A 16,416-nucleotide genomic window follows, 5' to 3' on the forward strand; every position below is an offset into this window, starting at 1 on the left:
TTAATATTAAAATTTTATATATATATATTAGGGGTGTGAAAGATTAACTGGCTATCCAGTGATCACCCTTAATGGTGATGTTTACCAATTCTGGTTAACCAGTAGGGGCTGGAGTAGCTCCCTGCCTTGCCAGGGGCAGGGGGCTGATCCAGCCTGGCCAGAGAGAGAGAGAGAGAGAGAGAGAGAGAGAGAGAGAGAGAGAGAGAGAGAGAGAGAGTGTGTGTGTGTGTGGTCGGGGAGGGACCCCACTTCAGTAAGGCTGGAGTGCCCCACCCCCAGCTCGCTCTCCCTTTAATTGGTTAATTGGTTAAACATCATGTTTAACTAGTTAACCAATTAAACAGGATTTTACATCATTTTATAAACACACACACACACTCTCTCTTTCTCTGAACTAGGTCTGGCAGAATTTTTAAAAATAATTTCAGCAGATAAACACTTAACCATTAATATTGATCTCATATTTATTTTTGTCTAGTCTGTTTAAATTTTCACAGTTGCCAGAAATTAAACTGCGGAAGCTCAGATCATTGATGAATGATGACAGATGTTGAGATGCAAAAAAGTGAAGTTCTGTAAATCTTTAATATCAAACCATCAATACTGCGTGTCCAAATATACAAATACCCTGACATCAAGAAACCCCACCTGTTTTTAGTGGTCATTCACTAGTCCATTTGTCACAAGCTTTTTCCCCGCCCCCCATCACCAGATTTTGACTCACAGATGTTCTAAAGCAGCTCCATCTGTACATTTTGATTATCAATGGAAATATTTAGTCACTGATGTGTGGGTGTGTGGGGAAACTGACATTCACCCACTAAAAATCTAATCCTTCTGAGGCTTTAGGTAGCTTTATAGCTTTTAAACCCAGTGTTCATCTGGTCTGACCTTCTGTCCAGCACCATTCAGAGAGCTTCTCTAAAATAACTCCTAGAACAGAGTTTTTAGAATAACTTCCAAACTTGATTTAGAAATGTTCAGCGATGGGGAGTCCATCGCAGCCTTTGGTCAGCTCTCCAATGGTTAATTACCCTCACTGTTTAACAAAAATCATGCCTTATTTCCAGTTTGAATTGGTTTGGGTTTGACTTCCAGGCACTGCATCACATTCGACTTTGGTCTGATCAACTGAAAACTCCATTATTACATATTTTCCCCTATGGAGTTACTTATAGACTGGGACCAAGTCATCTCACAACCTTCTCTTTGTTCAGCTAAATACGTTGAGCTCCTTGAGTCTGCCACCCTAAGGCAGGTTTTAATCATGTTATGGCTCTTCTCTAACCCCTCTCCAATATGTCAGCATCTTTCTTGAATCCTGGGTCCCAGAACTGGACACAGGATTCCAGCAGTGGTTGCAAGAATACCAAATGCAGAAGCACAAGAATTTCTCTACTCTCACACGAGATTCCCCTGTTGATGGCCACAGCTTTACCCTGAAGGCCCACCTAGAGCTGATCATTCATTATCCATGACCGCCAAGTGCTTTTCAGAATCACTGATCCCCCAGGACAGAGTCACCCATCCTGTACGTGGAGCCAGTGTTCTTTGTTGCAGATGGATACATTTAGCCATATTAAAACACAGGCTGTAACACCAGATGAAGAAGGCACGAGCAGGGTTGGAAATAAGAGGGAGCCTATTGATCAGATGAACAACACTCCCTCTAATTTTTTTCCATCCTGGTGTAGAATAATTTTTATTACATGCAGAGGTGCATGCAGATGTGCCCACCTGTAGAAACACATACTGCCCGCTATGGGCACTCTGCCAACTAGCTGGGCAGCATCTGAATTGCTGCTGGGTGGCCATCCCAGTGCCCAACTTACAGGGAACACTGCAGATAAATACCCCCTCCACCCCCGAAACGTTTAATGCCAACATTCAAAATCCTACACGGGAGGGAAGGAACGGGTGTGGATTCTCTGATGGGCAATCAGGTTTGAGCTCCGACTAAAGCTCTTCCCACAGTCGGGACAGAGGTAGGGGCGCTCCCCGGTGTGGGTGCGCTGGTGTTTGTTGAGATCAGAGCTGCCAACAAAGCTTTTCCCGCAGTCGGGACATTTGTAGGGCCTCTCGCCCGTGTGGGTTCTCTGGTGAGTGATGAGGTACGAGCTCCGACCAAAGCTCTTTCCACACTCAGGGCAAGTGTAGGGTCGCTCCCCCGTGTGAATCCGCTGGTGCTTAATGAGAGCTGAGCTGTCGACGAAGCCGCTCCCACAGTTGGGACATTTGTAGGGTCTCTCGCCTGTGTGGGTTCTCAGGTGTCTATCTAGTCTGGAGCTCAGGCTAAAGCTCTTCCCACACTCCGTGCAGATGTAGGGTTTCTCCTCCGTGTGGACAGTCCGGTGCCGGACGAGGTGAGAACTCAGCGAGAAGCTCCTCCCACAATCAGAGCATTGATAGGGTCGCTCTCCCGTGTGGATGACTTGGTGTCTAATAAGGTGCGAGCTCACACGGAAACATTTTCCACATTGGGGGCACTTATAGGGTCTCTCAACTTTAGGGCTCCCCTGATGCGGGCTCGGAGAGTGGCCTCCTCCACCGTCAGGGCACCTGTAGGGTCGCTCCCCTGTGTGGATGCGCTGGTGCTGCTTCAGGTTCGACTTCTGGTTGAAGCTCTTCCCACAGTCGGGGCATTTGTAGGGTCGCTCACCCGTGTGGACCATCTGATGCTGGAGCAGGCGGGAGCTGAGAGAAAAGCTCTTCCCGCAGTCTGTGCATTTATAAGGTCGCTCCCCCGTGTGGACCCGCTGATGCTGCGTGTGGTTGGACCGCTGACTAAAGCTCTTCCCACAGACAGAGCACATGTAGGGCTTTTCTCCCGTGTGGGATCTCTCGTGGCGGATGAGCATCGAGCTCTGGGTGAAGCTTTTCCCACATTTGGGGCATTTATAGGGTCTCTCTGCTGGGCAGATTCCTTGCAAGCCAAGGAGCTTTGTAGGATATTCTTCATCAGTGGGTTCTCCCTCTGTCTCTCCCTGCAGCTGTCCTCTTCCTCCCTGGCTGTGCTCAGTCTCTCCCTGCTCACGTCTCTGGGACATCTCCTGTGGTTCTGCCCCCACTGCCTCTCCTTGCTGGGGATTCCTCTCCTTGGTCCTGACCCCTGTTGGGAGAGAAACAGACTTCATTGGCGGCTTGTTCCCTGCCTGGGAGAGAGGGGCAGCCAAGGGGTTTCTCTCTGACCAGAAACCTGATGGGCAGGAAGTGAAACCTCCCAACCCTTCCCTCGCTCTGTCAGGGCAAATCCTGGCTATGCCCAGTGAATTGCTGGTGCTGTTATAGTCTTGACGTCAGTGGAAGGCATCTGCCCTGCTCAGAAATATCATTTATGCACCCCCCGAACCTCCCACTGCCTCTTCATTGTCGAGAGCATATTACAACACCTTAAAGATGCAACAAATTCATGGAGCATACGCTTTCATGAGCTGCAGCTTATGCCCTAATTATGTTGTTAGTCATTAAGGTACCACTGGCCTCCCTCTTGTTTTTGCTGAAACAGACTAACATGGCTCCCCCTCTGAAACTAAGGCACTGTGGCTCAGAAATCCGGAGGGTTTAAGGAAATGACCCAGTCCCCTGATTTCCCTACCATTGTGCAAACAAGACAATGAATATAATCCCCCCATAAAAATAATAATAATTAAACAATAGTCTCCCCCTCTCAAGGTTTCCCTGACCTCACCCCCTTGGCTCCCCACCTTGCACAATGTAATACCTGGCTGGAGGGATATGACCTAGAGCATAAGTCTCTCTGTACACCTGTAACCACAGAGATGGGCTGTGGAGCCCATGTCTCTCTAGCCTGCCTGTAATCACAGAGAGGAGCCTAGAATGCACATCCCAGCTGTAACCGGAGACACAGCTTAGCGTGCACATTCCCAATGCTAGGACATAGAAAACAAGCAGTCCTGTAGCACCTTAAAGGCTACCAAATTAATGTATTAGGTAATGAGCTTTCGTGGGTAAGGCACACTTTGGCAGATTTTCAGAGGGCAGTAGACAATTAGAATCCTTGTTTCATATGGTTGGGGTGGGGGTGGAAGGAAGGAAGAGAAAAAAGAGGGCAGGTCACCTGTCACTAACAGGACCAGCGGAAGGAGTACAGTAAGTGGGATGGGTGCCATTTCTGCAAATATCAAAGATGGGGAAATTGGCCTTGTAATGCACAAGATAATTGAGATCTCTGTTACACTCCAGCTTAAATGTGTCAAATTCCAATTCAGATGTCTCCCTTTGTAATCCTCTGGGAAAATCCTTTTGCTGAAGAACAGCTACTTTTCAATCTTTTATTGAGTGTCCAGGGAGGTTAAAGTGTCCCCCTGTTGGTTTATGTGGATTCGAATTCTTGATGTCGGATTTATACCCATTCATCCTTTGGCACAGAGACTGTCCAGTCCGCATGGCAGAGGGGTACAGTGTTGGGATGTAGAGCACAGAGCTTCCTATCCTGCCAAAAATCACAGAGATCCAGCTCAGCCTGTGCATCTTCTGGGCCCAGCCATAAACTATACCTAGAACAAGCACTTCCCTGGCTTCCCTGTAGCCATGGAGATGGGACCCAGGAAGGTCATTTCTCCATGCCTGCAGGTAACCACATGTGGTACCCAGAGGCACCGAGACCTCATCTGGGGTGAGTGAAGTCTCTGCTCTACAGCCTCAGCTGTGAGCCAGCTGGCCTTTAGTGCAGGGCTTTAGACCCTATGCTTGCAGGTTCTACCCCTGGTGCTGGCAACCCAGGTCTGTTGGCATTATACACAGAACAGGGCATTATACACAGAACAGGAGATGGATGGCAGGAGACAAATCGCTTGATCGTTGTCTTTGGTCCACCCCCTCTGGGGCACTTGGCACTGGCCACCGTTGGCAGACAGGATGCTGGGCTAAATGGACCTTTGATCTGACCCAGTAATGGCTGTCCCTATGTTAGGGCCATGCACGCACAGCATCCTGGCTTCCCCGTAACCAGGGATGGGACCAAGAGTGGACATTTGCCCAGCTCTGCTGTAACCGTAGAGATGGGAGCTAGAGTGTACATCTCCTTCATTCCGCTGTAACTATGCGAACAGGCCCCAGAGTACGTATCCCCTCAACGCCACTGTACCATAGATACAGGGCCTAGCATGAGCATCTCCCCAGCTCTGCTGTAACCATAGAGATGGGGTTTAGAGCTTTGCTAACTATGGAGACAGGGCCTAGAGTGTGCAGTCCCTATTTCCACTGTAACCATAGAGATGAGGCCTAGCTTAGCTGTCCCCTCATCAGGGGGTGAATGGTCCTTTTCGTGGGAAATGGATCCAGCCCCACCTGTGCCGCAAGTATCACCATCCCAGCCTGAGGCTGTGGGAATAATCGGGTTGGGTGTTAGTATGGTGAACGCCTGGACATCATAATAAAAAGGCTTAAGGGAACGCAGTGAGGGGCTCTATGCCGAGGAGAAGTGAGCCACGCCACACCACAACCCGCCACGCCACATCATGTCACTTCAGTTCTTGTGGTGGGGCCAGAGAACGAGGGGCCAGGTTCCAGGGATGCAGACCTGTGGCCAGCATCCTGCATCAGAAACAGGGGACTGAGGAGGAGCCATGGGGAGACAAGAGGCCCAAGCCTGAAGAGGGGTGAGAAATGCTTAGGGAGTGTTTAACTTTGCTTGCAGTTCTGAGTTCTATGGAGGGGACCCAGGGAGAAGCCTGGGGATCTGGTCCTCTGTGAAAGACGAGAGTGATTTTGCTCGGTCCTGTTTAATTTGGAAGGCCGTGGGCGTGCATTAACAGGAGTGCTGTACGTGACACAGGAGGTAACTGTCCCATTCTACTTGGCACTGGCGGACACCCAGGTTCAGAACTGAGTCATCTTCTGGGCACCACGTTTTAGGAAAGATGCTGTCCTTTGGCATCTCTCCAGACAGCAACAGAAACAGTGAAAGGTTGAGAAAACCTGACCGGGGAGGAAAGGCTAAGAAACCTGGGCATGCTCAGCCTTGACAAAAAAGGGAACCGGGGCGGGGGGTAGACATGACAACCGTCTTTAAATATGTCAAGCGCTGTTATAAAGAAGATGGTGATCAACTTGAAGGTAGGAGAAGCAGCAGTGGGTCAGGGGCCTCATTGGGGGAAGTCCGAGGGGGCAGCAACTCCCCCAAGAACCTGGCCACTGCAGGACATCGCCTCCTGCCTCCCCTCTAACGAGGAGTGTGAGGAATACAGGACACCTCATTTATGCCACTCTGGATCTACTGCTTCTCTGAGGCTCCTCCTGCTCACCTGCTGTGAGCAACTCTGATTGAAAAGCTGCTTCACTCTTTTCTCTCCTGCCTCCCCCGGTACTCCAATACGCTGCCTATTCTTCGCTCTATCACCTGAGAATGCTTCAGTGTAAGAGCAGCAGAGCTAAAGATCATTCCCTGCTGTCAAGAAACACACACACTGTCAGCCCACAAACATTGCTTAAATTACACTTCAAAACTTCCCTTTCTGCCATCTCTCCAATTCTGGGGGGAATGACAATACCCCAGGGTGCGGCATCAAGTCTTCCCTTTAGTTCTACTTCCCACTTGCCTGAGAGACTCTTTCCTTCACAATAGGCTGAGTCCGGGTAGAGCCCGGACTGTTACACACAAATGTTGATTCCTCAGCAGGACAGCAAATGTGCTTCTGAATACTAAGGACCTTCTCCCAGAACACCTTTGCTGCTGGTTACTGGGCAGAAACAACACTTCCATGCTCTAACCCGCCTGCCAGCCATTTTATAGCTGTGTGTCTCCTGCATGACCCTTCTCTTCCAGCTGGTAAGTAAGCTTAGCTCCTGTTTACTCTGGAATGTTTCTGGGGGTAGCAGAGCCTCTCAAACTTGCGTACCCTCAGTGAAGGTCATAGAGGTGATGTTTACACTCCCAAACCCTCAGAGAAACACGTTCCAATCCTTTGTATTTCTTCATAACCAAGGGTGAAAGTAACAGATTTCTTACAGGTAGTGTATTATCACAACGTATCCCCACGTTGGCGGTGGGTAGGGGGCACTGTGATGAAACAATGCCTGTAAGAAATTTAAGTGTTGGGTGGAGTGCGGGGGGGTTTAGGGCAGAGGGATGAAGTGTGTGGGGAGGTTTTGGGGGCAGGAGGGTGTGGGGGCAGGGGCACTGCTCTGTCTAAGATCTTTCATCCATGACTGGAGTGAGTTTTGTCTTGTGCACCGACACCAAGGTCAGGTGCGCTTGTTCAGATGTCCACCACCATGCACCACACCCATCGTTTACCACCAGAGGCATTTTTAAAGCAGGTGTGGATGCAGCTGCACCCTCCCAGAGGGAAGAGAGGACCCCACTCCCCACACCCCCCGACTCTCACATAGGCTCGTCAGCTGTTTATAAGAACGGGCTGGCCAAACCTGTCAGGGGTGGTCTGGGTTTACGTGATCCCACCCCAGCACACGGGAATGGACTTGATGAACTCTGGAGGCCCCTTCCAGCCTTACATTTTTATGGTTCTATGATTCTGCTGGGAAACTGGAGGGAGCTGGATGAAGGGGCTGTGGAGAGGCCAGGGTGGGGACTGACCTGGTACAGCCACACCTGGATACCCCAGAAGGGCCTTGAACTTCAAATGTGATCTGACTTAAGGACTGAGTCACTCAGAACTACACCACAGCAGAACCAGATCAGCCAACAAAGGAGCGGATGAAGTTAGATGAATCCCTACTGAGTCCAGATCCCAGCGGGTACCCGGGTGATGGGTAGACCCCAATGCCTAGGGCCCCACCAAATTCACAACCACGAAAAACACACCATAGACTGTGAAATCTGGTCTTGTGTGTGCTTTTCCCTTACGTTATACAGATTTCACAGGGGAGACCAGCATTCCTCAAATGGGGGATCCTGACCCAAAGAGGAGTAGGGGAGGGGTCATGAGGTTCTTTTAAGGACAGGGTGGTCACCCAGTTAGGCTACGTCTACACTAGCCCAAATCTTTGAAATGGCCGTGCAAATGCCATTTCGAAGATTACTAACGAGGCGCTGAAATACATATTCAGCGCCTCATTAGCATGCCGGCGGCCATGGCTCTTTGAAATTGCCACATTTCACTGCCACGCGGCTTGTCCAGACGGGGCTCCTTTTCTAAAGGACGTGGGAACTTTCGGAAAGGACCCCTGTCTGGATGAGCCGCACGGAAGCAAGCTGTGGCAATTTCAAAGAGCCGTGGCCGCCAGCATGCTAATGAGGCACTGAATATGTATTTCAGTGCCCCATTAGTAATCTCCAAAATGGCCATTTGCATGGCCATTTTGAAGATTTGGGCTAGTGCAGACACGGCCTTCGAGACTAAGAGCCCGAAGAGCTGTGGATAGAGTGCCAAGAGTCAAAAATTAGGTATTTCTTTGCAGACATATAGATATACAAAAATAAATATATAACAGATGGCTCAATCTCCTCTCCTTCCCCCAGAGCCTGGCACCCTCAGCTCCCTGCTCTAACCCAGTCCCCACCCCTCTCCCACAGTCAGGCACCCCCAGACCCTCCCCTGGTCTAACCCAATGTTGGGTCTCACCGGAGCCACCTCAGCCGCAGTCACGCGCTTTTCCCTCCAGATGCTGGGGCACACATGCAGAGCGGCGGTGAGCTGTCTGGGCACACGGCTCTGAGCAGGAGCCGCATTTCCGTGAGCAAAGAGCCACATATGGCTCAACAGCCCCCGGTTTTAGGGCACCGCAGGATTGCCTCCCTTAAGTCTGTCCTGCTGTGCAGGCAGCAGCCCAGAAAGGCAACTGTACCATACTATGCTACCTTCCCTTGTGTGCTGCTGCCTGCAGAGCTGGGCAGCTGGAGAGGGATGGGGGCCCAGCTCTGCAGGCAGCAGCACTGCAACCCCTCCCATCCCAACTCCTTTTGTGGGCCAGGCCCCCGACAATTACACCAGCATGAAATTGCAGATTTAAATTGCTGAAATCCTGAACGGGGACCATTCTGAATATCCCATGGCTGTGAAACTGAGCAGGAATTTGGTAGGGTTCAACCCATAATAGGAGCTGACTCTCTGAGCACCCCTGGAAAAAAGAGTGGGTGCTGAGCATGGGTGGAGGGGTCGTCTCCCTCCACACCTCCCATTGATCAGCTTGTCCCAGTCCCCAGCCAGTGCCTCCCGCCAGCTGTCCTTTGCGTTTGGTGGCATGTGGATGCTGGAGGCACCAAGGAGAGGGAGAGGAGCATAGATTGGTAAGAGGTAGGATGGAGCCAGGCCTGGGCAATGCATGGCCTAGATGCCAGTAGTGGCAGGGATGGGGACCAGTCACTTCCAGCCCTTCAAATGCTCCTCTGCAGTCCTGCCCCGCAGCTGCCAAGAGATTCTGGCTGGGGAGGTGACTTCCACGCCCTGCCCCCGCTGTGTGCTGGGTCCAGCACTGCTCCACAGGGCTGCAGATTAGTGACTGGCAGGGACTGGCGGTAAAAGCAGCTCCCTGCTTGGGCGCCTACCTACCCAGGAGAGCCGCAGAATGTGCCCGGGGTGAGGGGAGTGGCCAGTGGGAGGACAAAATGACCCTTACAGGTAACATGAGTTGGGCAGAGCATCATGGCTTGGAGGCTGACTTGTGAGGGAGACAAGTGGCTTCCCCTTTAGACCCCTATGGGGAGGTACCAGTCTATACGGGGCTCCCTCAGGGGAAGGGATGGAGCAGAGACAGGATGTGGTGGGGGGGGGGGCGCATGGGGCATTTGGGGAAGGGAGGAAGTGGGGGCAGGTCCTAGACCAGAGCAGGGGGTCGAGCACCACCTCTAATTCTTTCCATGGGTGTGCAGAATAAATTTTGTTCCATGTGCAAGGAGCCTGCGGACGTAAACGCTGCGAGTGCTCTGCCAAGCGGCTGGGCGGCACCAGAATCTCTCCTGGGTGGGCGCCCAAGTGCTCAGCTTCCAGGAACACAGTCGAGCGCCTGTGCCCCCCCTCCCCCCCGCGAGAAATCTGGACGTTGCTACTCATAATACGCCCCATAACCACGGAGATGGGGTGGATCAGCACCTCCCCCATCCTTTCCTGCACAGGTGCACCTGGCCATACCCCGCTTGCATGGGTGTCCCCTTCCTCTCTCCAAGCACACCCCTCCCCGCAACACCTCCCGGGGGGCTGGAACGAGAACCGGGCTGGTGCAGGAGGGGCAGTTCTCGGGGAAATGCCGCTGGCAGGAGACTGGGGAGGAATTAGGGTTCACGTGCAGAAGGGGTGTGCGGGGGAGGTCTCCAGCTGTTGCCGGTGGGGCTGGAGAGGCAGAGCTCACCACGTGGGGTTGCGGGAAAGGCACCTGCTCCGTGTGGACACACCCTGAACTGAAGCCTCCCCCGGGCACGTCTGAGCCCCCCGCATCCCCCAGGGGCGGCGACTCCTCACCCGGCCAGGTCAAGGTCTTGCAATTCTCCTGCATGACGTCCCTGCAAAGCAGCCTGGGGGTTTCATCCAGGCCCCCACTCCTCCCGCGAGCACCCCCAGGGACCCCGACCAGCGCCCGCTGCTCCAGCCACAGTGCCCAGGGCTGCGAGGGCAGGAACTCGTGGGGTGGGGGGATCCTCTCCCCTCTTCGTGCAGCCCCCTTTGCAAGGGACTCTGGGAAACGGAGTTCCCTTTGCAATGCACCCTGGGCAGGGTTGGTCATGCACTGGGGCGGGCTGGAGCTTTCAGACCCACCTTCTTTTGCATATTCATAAGGCGGGCGGAGCGCTACGGGAGCATAGAGAAGGCTCGGGAGCCCCAGAGGGCTGGTAGGACTGAGATCTGCAGGCAGGCGGTAATGAGCTTGGAAAGGCAGGGCGGGACTGGCTCTGTGCAGAGGGACTGGGTAAAAGATGTGCACAGGGTAATGAATGGGATGGGGAAGTTATGGAGATACACATTTCAGAGAGCTGGAAGGGACCTCGGAAGGTCATCGAATCCAGTCCCTTGCCCTCTTGGCAGGACAAAGCACTATCCCCTTTCTAAAAAATAATATAATTGCCCCAGATCCCTTAATGGCCTCCTCACGGATTGAGTTCACAGCCCTGGGCTTAGCAGGTCAATGGTCAAACCACTGAGCTATCCATCCCTGTAGATGTGGGGGGGAGCTACTAGTCAGAAGAAAAAGGGGGCCTTCAATTAATTTGTAAAGCAACTGATTTCAAATGGATCAATGCAGTGGGGAGAATTGGGGGGAAATAGACTAAGGTGGGGGGAGGATCTCAGGAGGTCATCTGGTCCAGCCCCCTGCTTCAAGCAGGATCAATCCCAACTAAGTCATCCCAGCCAGGACCTTGTCAAGCTGGGACTTAAAAACCTCTAGGGATGGAGAATCCACCACCTCTCTAGGCAACACATTCCAGTGCTTCACCACCCTCCTGGGGAAGTAGTTTTTCCTAATATCCAACCTGCACCTCTCCCTCTTCAATGTCAGACCATTACTCCTTGTTCTGCCATCTGACACCACTGAGAACAGTTTCTCACCCTCCTTTTTAGGGCTCCCCTTCAGGAAGCTGAAGGCTGCTATTAAATCACTCCTAATTCTTCTCTTCCGTAAACTCAACAAGCCCAAATCCCTCAGCCTGTCCTCATAGGTCTTGTGCTCCAGCCCCTTAATCATTTTGTTGCCCTTAATCATTTTTTGCCCTAATTGGATCAGATCAAGGTCTTTAAAATCTTGACCTGTGTGGAGAAAGTAAATAAAAGTTATTTACTCTTTCACACAACACATGAACAAGGGGTCACTCAAGGAAATGAGCAGGCAGCAGGTTTAAAACCAACAAAAGGAAGTATTTCCTCACACAATGCAGAGTCAACCTGTGGAACTCCTGGCCAAAGGACATTGTGAAGGGCAGGATTTCAGCAGGGTTCAAAAAAGAACTAGATAATGTCATGGAGGATGGGTCCATCAGTGGCTATTGGCCAGGATGGGTAGGAATGGTGTCCCTAGCCTCTGTTTGCCAGAAGCTGGGAATGGGGAACAGAGGAGGGATCACTTGGTGATTCCCTGTTCTGTTCATTCCTTCTGAGGCACCTGGCATTGGCCTCTGTCGGCAGACAGGATCCTGGGCTAGATGGGCCTATGGTCTGCCCCAGTATGGCTGTTCTGATGTTAAGTTGGCACCAATCCCAGCCATTCTGAGGACAAACTCGGTGCAGTTACCATACAGTGTGCATCTGAAGCAGCAACGTGCTGCATCATGCTGGGTGTCTGGGTTTTTTAAAAGAGATACTGGAGACCCAAATAACAAAGACTGGCCTGTTTTACTATCTATAGCTAAATTATACAGAACTTCCCTGTGACCCCTGCAAGGGGCCAAACACACAAGCCCTTCTAAGTCCTATCCACTGACTTGCTTTCATTTTTTTCTGCTCCCCCATACCCATCAGATAGTCCCAGATCTTCACCATTTTAAACTGAAACTTCCTGTCCTGATGCCGGATGAATATGTGACTAACCCATGATGATACACGGTGATTTGGGGTCTGGAGAAGTCCCAAGAATAGCCACAGGGATGCTGAATCGGAACACCACCTCTGGCCTCCTGACTGGTTCAGCTGCAGCAGTGAATAAAAGGGGTCACACCAAAAGTAACAAGAAGTCCTGTGGCACCTTATAGACTACCAGATATTTTCGAGCATAAGTTTTCGTGGGCAAAGAAGAAGATACAGACTAGCACGGCTACCTCTCAGATACTTGACACCAAAAGTAGTACCTTATCTCTGAATCTTGGCATCCCAGCCCAGTAATGGTACCCCAGCTCCTGACACTGAACAAAGCTCCACCCAACCAGTGCCTAATGAAAGGTGAGCCACAGCCTTCTGGGGAAGAGGAGGTACCAGTTGGGAGGGAATTAGAGATGTCATGGGAAACAAAAACAGCAATCAGGTTTGAGGTTGGGCAAATCTCAGTCTTACATGAGAATATACTTTGCGCTTATATAGTTGTTTTATCTGAGGACTCCATATCACTTGATAGGGGTGTGCTTCTATCTGCATGTTATGCTTAAGGGCTCCAGTTCTTTTTCCTGCCCAAGCCAAGCTTGACTCAGAACACGTGTAGGGGATAAAATTGGCTGTATGTCATCTTTGCACTCACCCCAGTCCTTCAGAGCTGTTCTAAAGGATTCCACTTTCTAAATGTTCTCAGGGGACTGTTCCAGCAGCTGGGAATTGCTGAAGGACAGTACGGTTTGGCCATGACTCTTCCTGCCTCTATGCCAGACAGGAATTCACCTCGCGCCCTCTAGAAATTCCCAGCTGGCAGTTTAGGGCAGCTTTGCAACTCCTTTGGAGCTGGAGGACTGGGATTCCCACCCTTGGAGGTGTGACATACCACGCAATGACCCAGTGGCACACTCAGTTCCCTGATTGCTATGCTAATCCGTCGCTGTGTGTGAAACCATACAAGAGAACCTGAAAGTTTGGGTGTTTATCCACATGCGCAAACATGGTAGACTTTTTTAACGTGGGTGAACATATCAAGAAGTGGCCATTACCTCTGCTTCTGCTGGTTGTGGAAATCTTTCAAGCACCTTTTGTGATAAACTGATATTTCCATTTTTGTCTTGGGTGGGAAGTAAATCAGAAGACACAGCAGCAATGGAAATAACAAAGTGGGATAGGGGAGAATCACCCAAACCTTTTCACACCTCTCTAGACGTCAGAGAGGAAACAGACGGTATCAGAATTGTGGGTGCCTTGGGGTTCAGAGTCCAGTGTCTCAGTTAAAGTGCCCTTGCTCCACCATGTCAGCCACTGCTGCGGGGTTCAGTCCTGCTTGGAACAAACAGCTGCTCAGACTCCCTCCTCCATGTTGAAAATTTACACACACCTTCCTCCAAGAATAACATCTGCAGGAGGAAATTGGCTGCTTTGAGGCAAAGATCCATGTAAAATGGAATGTTGGGCTCTGGAGGTTCCGTGGCAGTAAGGAGTGCGGCGGGGGCGGGGAAGTGAGATGCTGAAGTCTGAAGGTTCTATGGTTGTTGGGCTCTGGGGATTCTGTGGCAGTTGAGTGGAATGTTGGGATCTGGAGGTTCTGTGGCAGGTGGGTGAGTGGAATGTTGGGATCTGGAGGTTCTGTGGCAGCTGGGTAGTGTAATGTTGGGGTCTGGAAGTTCTGTGGGATTGAGTGGAATGTTGGGGTCTGGAGGTTCTGTGGCAGGTGGGTGAGTGGAATCTTGGGCTTTGGCGGTTCTGTGGCAGTTGGGCATAACGTTGCGCTTTACCAGTTCTGGCAGTTGGGTGGGAGGCTGGAGCCTGAGGTGGATGGTGGGGAGAGAGGGAAAGAGTCACAGAAGTGGATAAATACTTCAGGCACTAATCCTGGGGTAGCTGAGAAGGCAGAGAGGTCTCATGGTTTCATGACCCCCTGCCGTCCCTGAGCCCACAGTTCTGTAGGGACTGTGGTCAAGTGCAAACCTGTCCGTTCCGATCTGGGCTGAGATCCAACTTGTCTCACTTTAGACCTAATGAACTAAGCAAATGAGATTCACTCACTTAGCTGGGCCTCCCTTTCACTGCCCCTTCCCCCTCCCCGAGCCAGCCAGTCCCATGGTCCTGGGGCTAGCTAGGAGCTGGCACCCTAGAGGGAAAGGCCCCTTGTCCCATTCCTGTCCCCCTAAACCAGCCAGTACCCTGCTGCCCCATAAGGAAAATGCCTTGTTTCCCATTATTTTCCTGGAGGCTGCTGGGAGCCAGTGCACCTTAGAGGGGAAAGGTTGCACGTCCCATCCCCAGACCTAATAACAGAAGGGAGAGTCTCTGTACTCAGGGATTCCCAACCTATGATCAGGACCCAAACATGGGTTGCCATTATATTTTCTAAGGGTCACTGGCTGGGCGGCTTCGAGCCACATGTGGCTCTTTAAGGAGCCATTTGCAGCTCCTGCCATAGCTCTCTCCTCCAGCTCCCAGTCCTTCCCCTGTGGTGCTCAAATGGAACTCAATTTCATTGGTTTAACAACCAGCAGGAGGGACCTAGCTATTAAACCAATTAAACTGAGTCCCATTTCAGTGCTGCAGGGCAGGTGGGGGAAGGGAGTAGGAGGGCTGAGGCAGAGCTGTGCAGAGGACGCGGTGGTGTCCTGGCAAAGGAGCAGCAGCAGCATGCACAGCTCGTGAGGTGGGCGTGGAAGGCATTTTGGGGCTGAGAGAGATTTAATTTGGGGCGTGGGGGGGAATGCACTTTTCCCAGGGGAGAACTTCCCCTTCCCCCTTTTTGAATTGCCTTGGGTCACAAAGTCTTACGGAATTGTCAAAAGGGGTCCCCGTCTTGAAAAGGTTGAGGAATATACATAAAAGGGTGGTGCTGGAACATAAGGGACTGGAATGCCCTGGGGCTCCCTTGGTTAAGGAGCAAAGGAAATTCCCAGCTCCCTGGTCAGACTCCAAGACCCATCATTTCTGCTGTCAAGAGAAGGAAAAGGATGAGCTAAAAAATCCCTCATCTTCCCCATATCAAGCCCATATATATTCCCAGCATTGACTTTCTCCCACATTTCATAACCTCTTATAGAAAAATGCCTCTCTGTCTGTAGGGTTAATCCCAGATGCCTGAAGGTTGGGAGGTGCATAAACATGGGTTTTTGGCTACCTCAGTGGAAAGAGCAAGGTTTGAAAGGAGGACGCACAGTCCTTCTCTCTCAGATGTGCTCTATGAGCTAGAGTGTTTTGGAAATGGGCAAATACAAAAACAACCACCACCAAACCATTCAATGGGGGACAGTCTGGACCTTCTGCTGAAAGCAAGAAACCTCTCTGAGAATACTGAGGGTGGCAGCACATGCTTTGGAGCAAGGAAAAATGCTGGGTAAGTGGCACACCTGGAACAAGGTAGCCTTCTCCTTGCGCCTTTTAGGCTGTGCTGAACATGAGAATGTTGTTGAATGTCTCTATGGTTGAGATGCCATGTTCCCTGTAAGCTGAGCGGTTGGGTAGCTGCCCAGGAGAGATTCAGGAACTTTCCAGCTGACTAGCAGAACACCCACAGCTACGCACAGTGGGCAGGATGTGTTTCTCCTGGGGGTGCGCATCCGCACATGCTGTGGTACATATGTGAAAATTTACTCCACCCGTGGATGGAACAAATTAGAGGGAACGCTGGCGGCCACCCACGAGAGATTCAAGTGCTGCCCAGCTGATTATCACACTTCTCACAGTCACCCACAGTGGGCAGCAAGTTTTTTCTATTGGTGGTGCACAGCTGCACATGCCTTGGTGGACATAACAAAATTTATTCTGCCCTTGGATATGCACATATCTCAGTTTCCTTGCACATGCTATACAGCCAGAGAGCCCCCAGCTGTCATGCCAATTTCCCTCTCTCAACAGATGTCCCCCTCGAAGGTTTCACCCTGAACAAGAGCCCGCCCCATCCATCATATTGCGTCCTGTCTTCTCTAGTGCCCCCCGCCTATAGCTGGGATGCATCTGT

At 51.4% G+C, this 16,416-nt stretch overlaps 1 protein-coding gene across 1 annotated transcript in view; it reads right to left on the reverse strand.

Moving 5' to 3' along the window:
• Positions 1 to 587: 587 nt before the first annotated feature.
• The window catches only part of LOC142015182 (uncharacterized), a 38,318-nt gene continuing 22,489 nt past the window's right edge, over positions 588 to 16,416 (reverse strand). The window contains exons 5-6 of the mRNA XM_074998598.1: positions 10,380 to 10,521; positions 588 to 3,109 (exon numbers count right to left, since the gene is read on the reverse strand). Of these exons, the coding sequence (XP_074854699.1) occupies positions 1,896 to 3,109; positions 10,380 to 10,521 (1,356 nt within the window). The 3' untranslated portion in view covers positions 588 to 1,895. The remainder of the gene's footprint in view (positions 3,110 to 10,379; positions 10,522 to 16,416) is intronic.

Source organism: Carettochelys insculpta, chromosome 6 (genome assembly GCF_033958435.1).
Source record: "Carettochelys insculpta isolate YL-2023 chromosome 6, ASM3395843v1, whole genome shotgun sequence".
Lineage (NCBI taxonomy): Eukaryota > Metazoa > Chordata > Testudines > Carettochelyidae > Carettochelys > Carettochelys insculpta.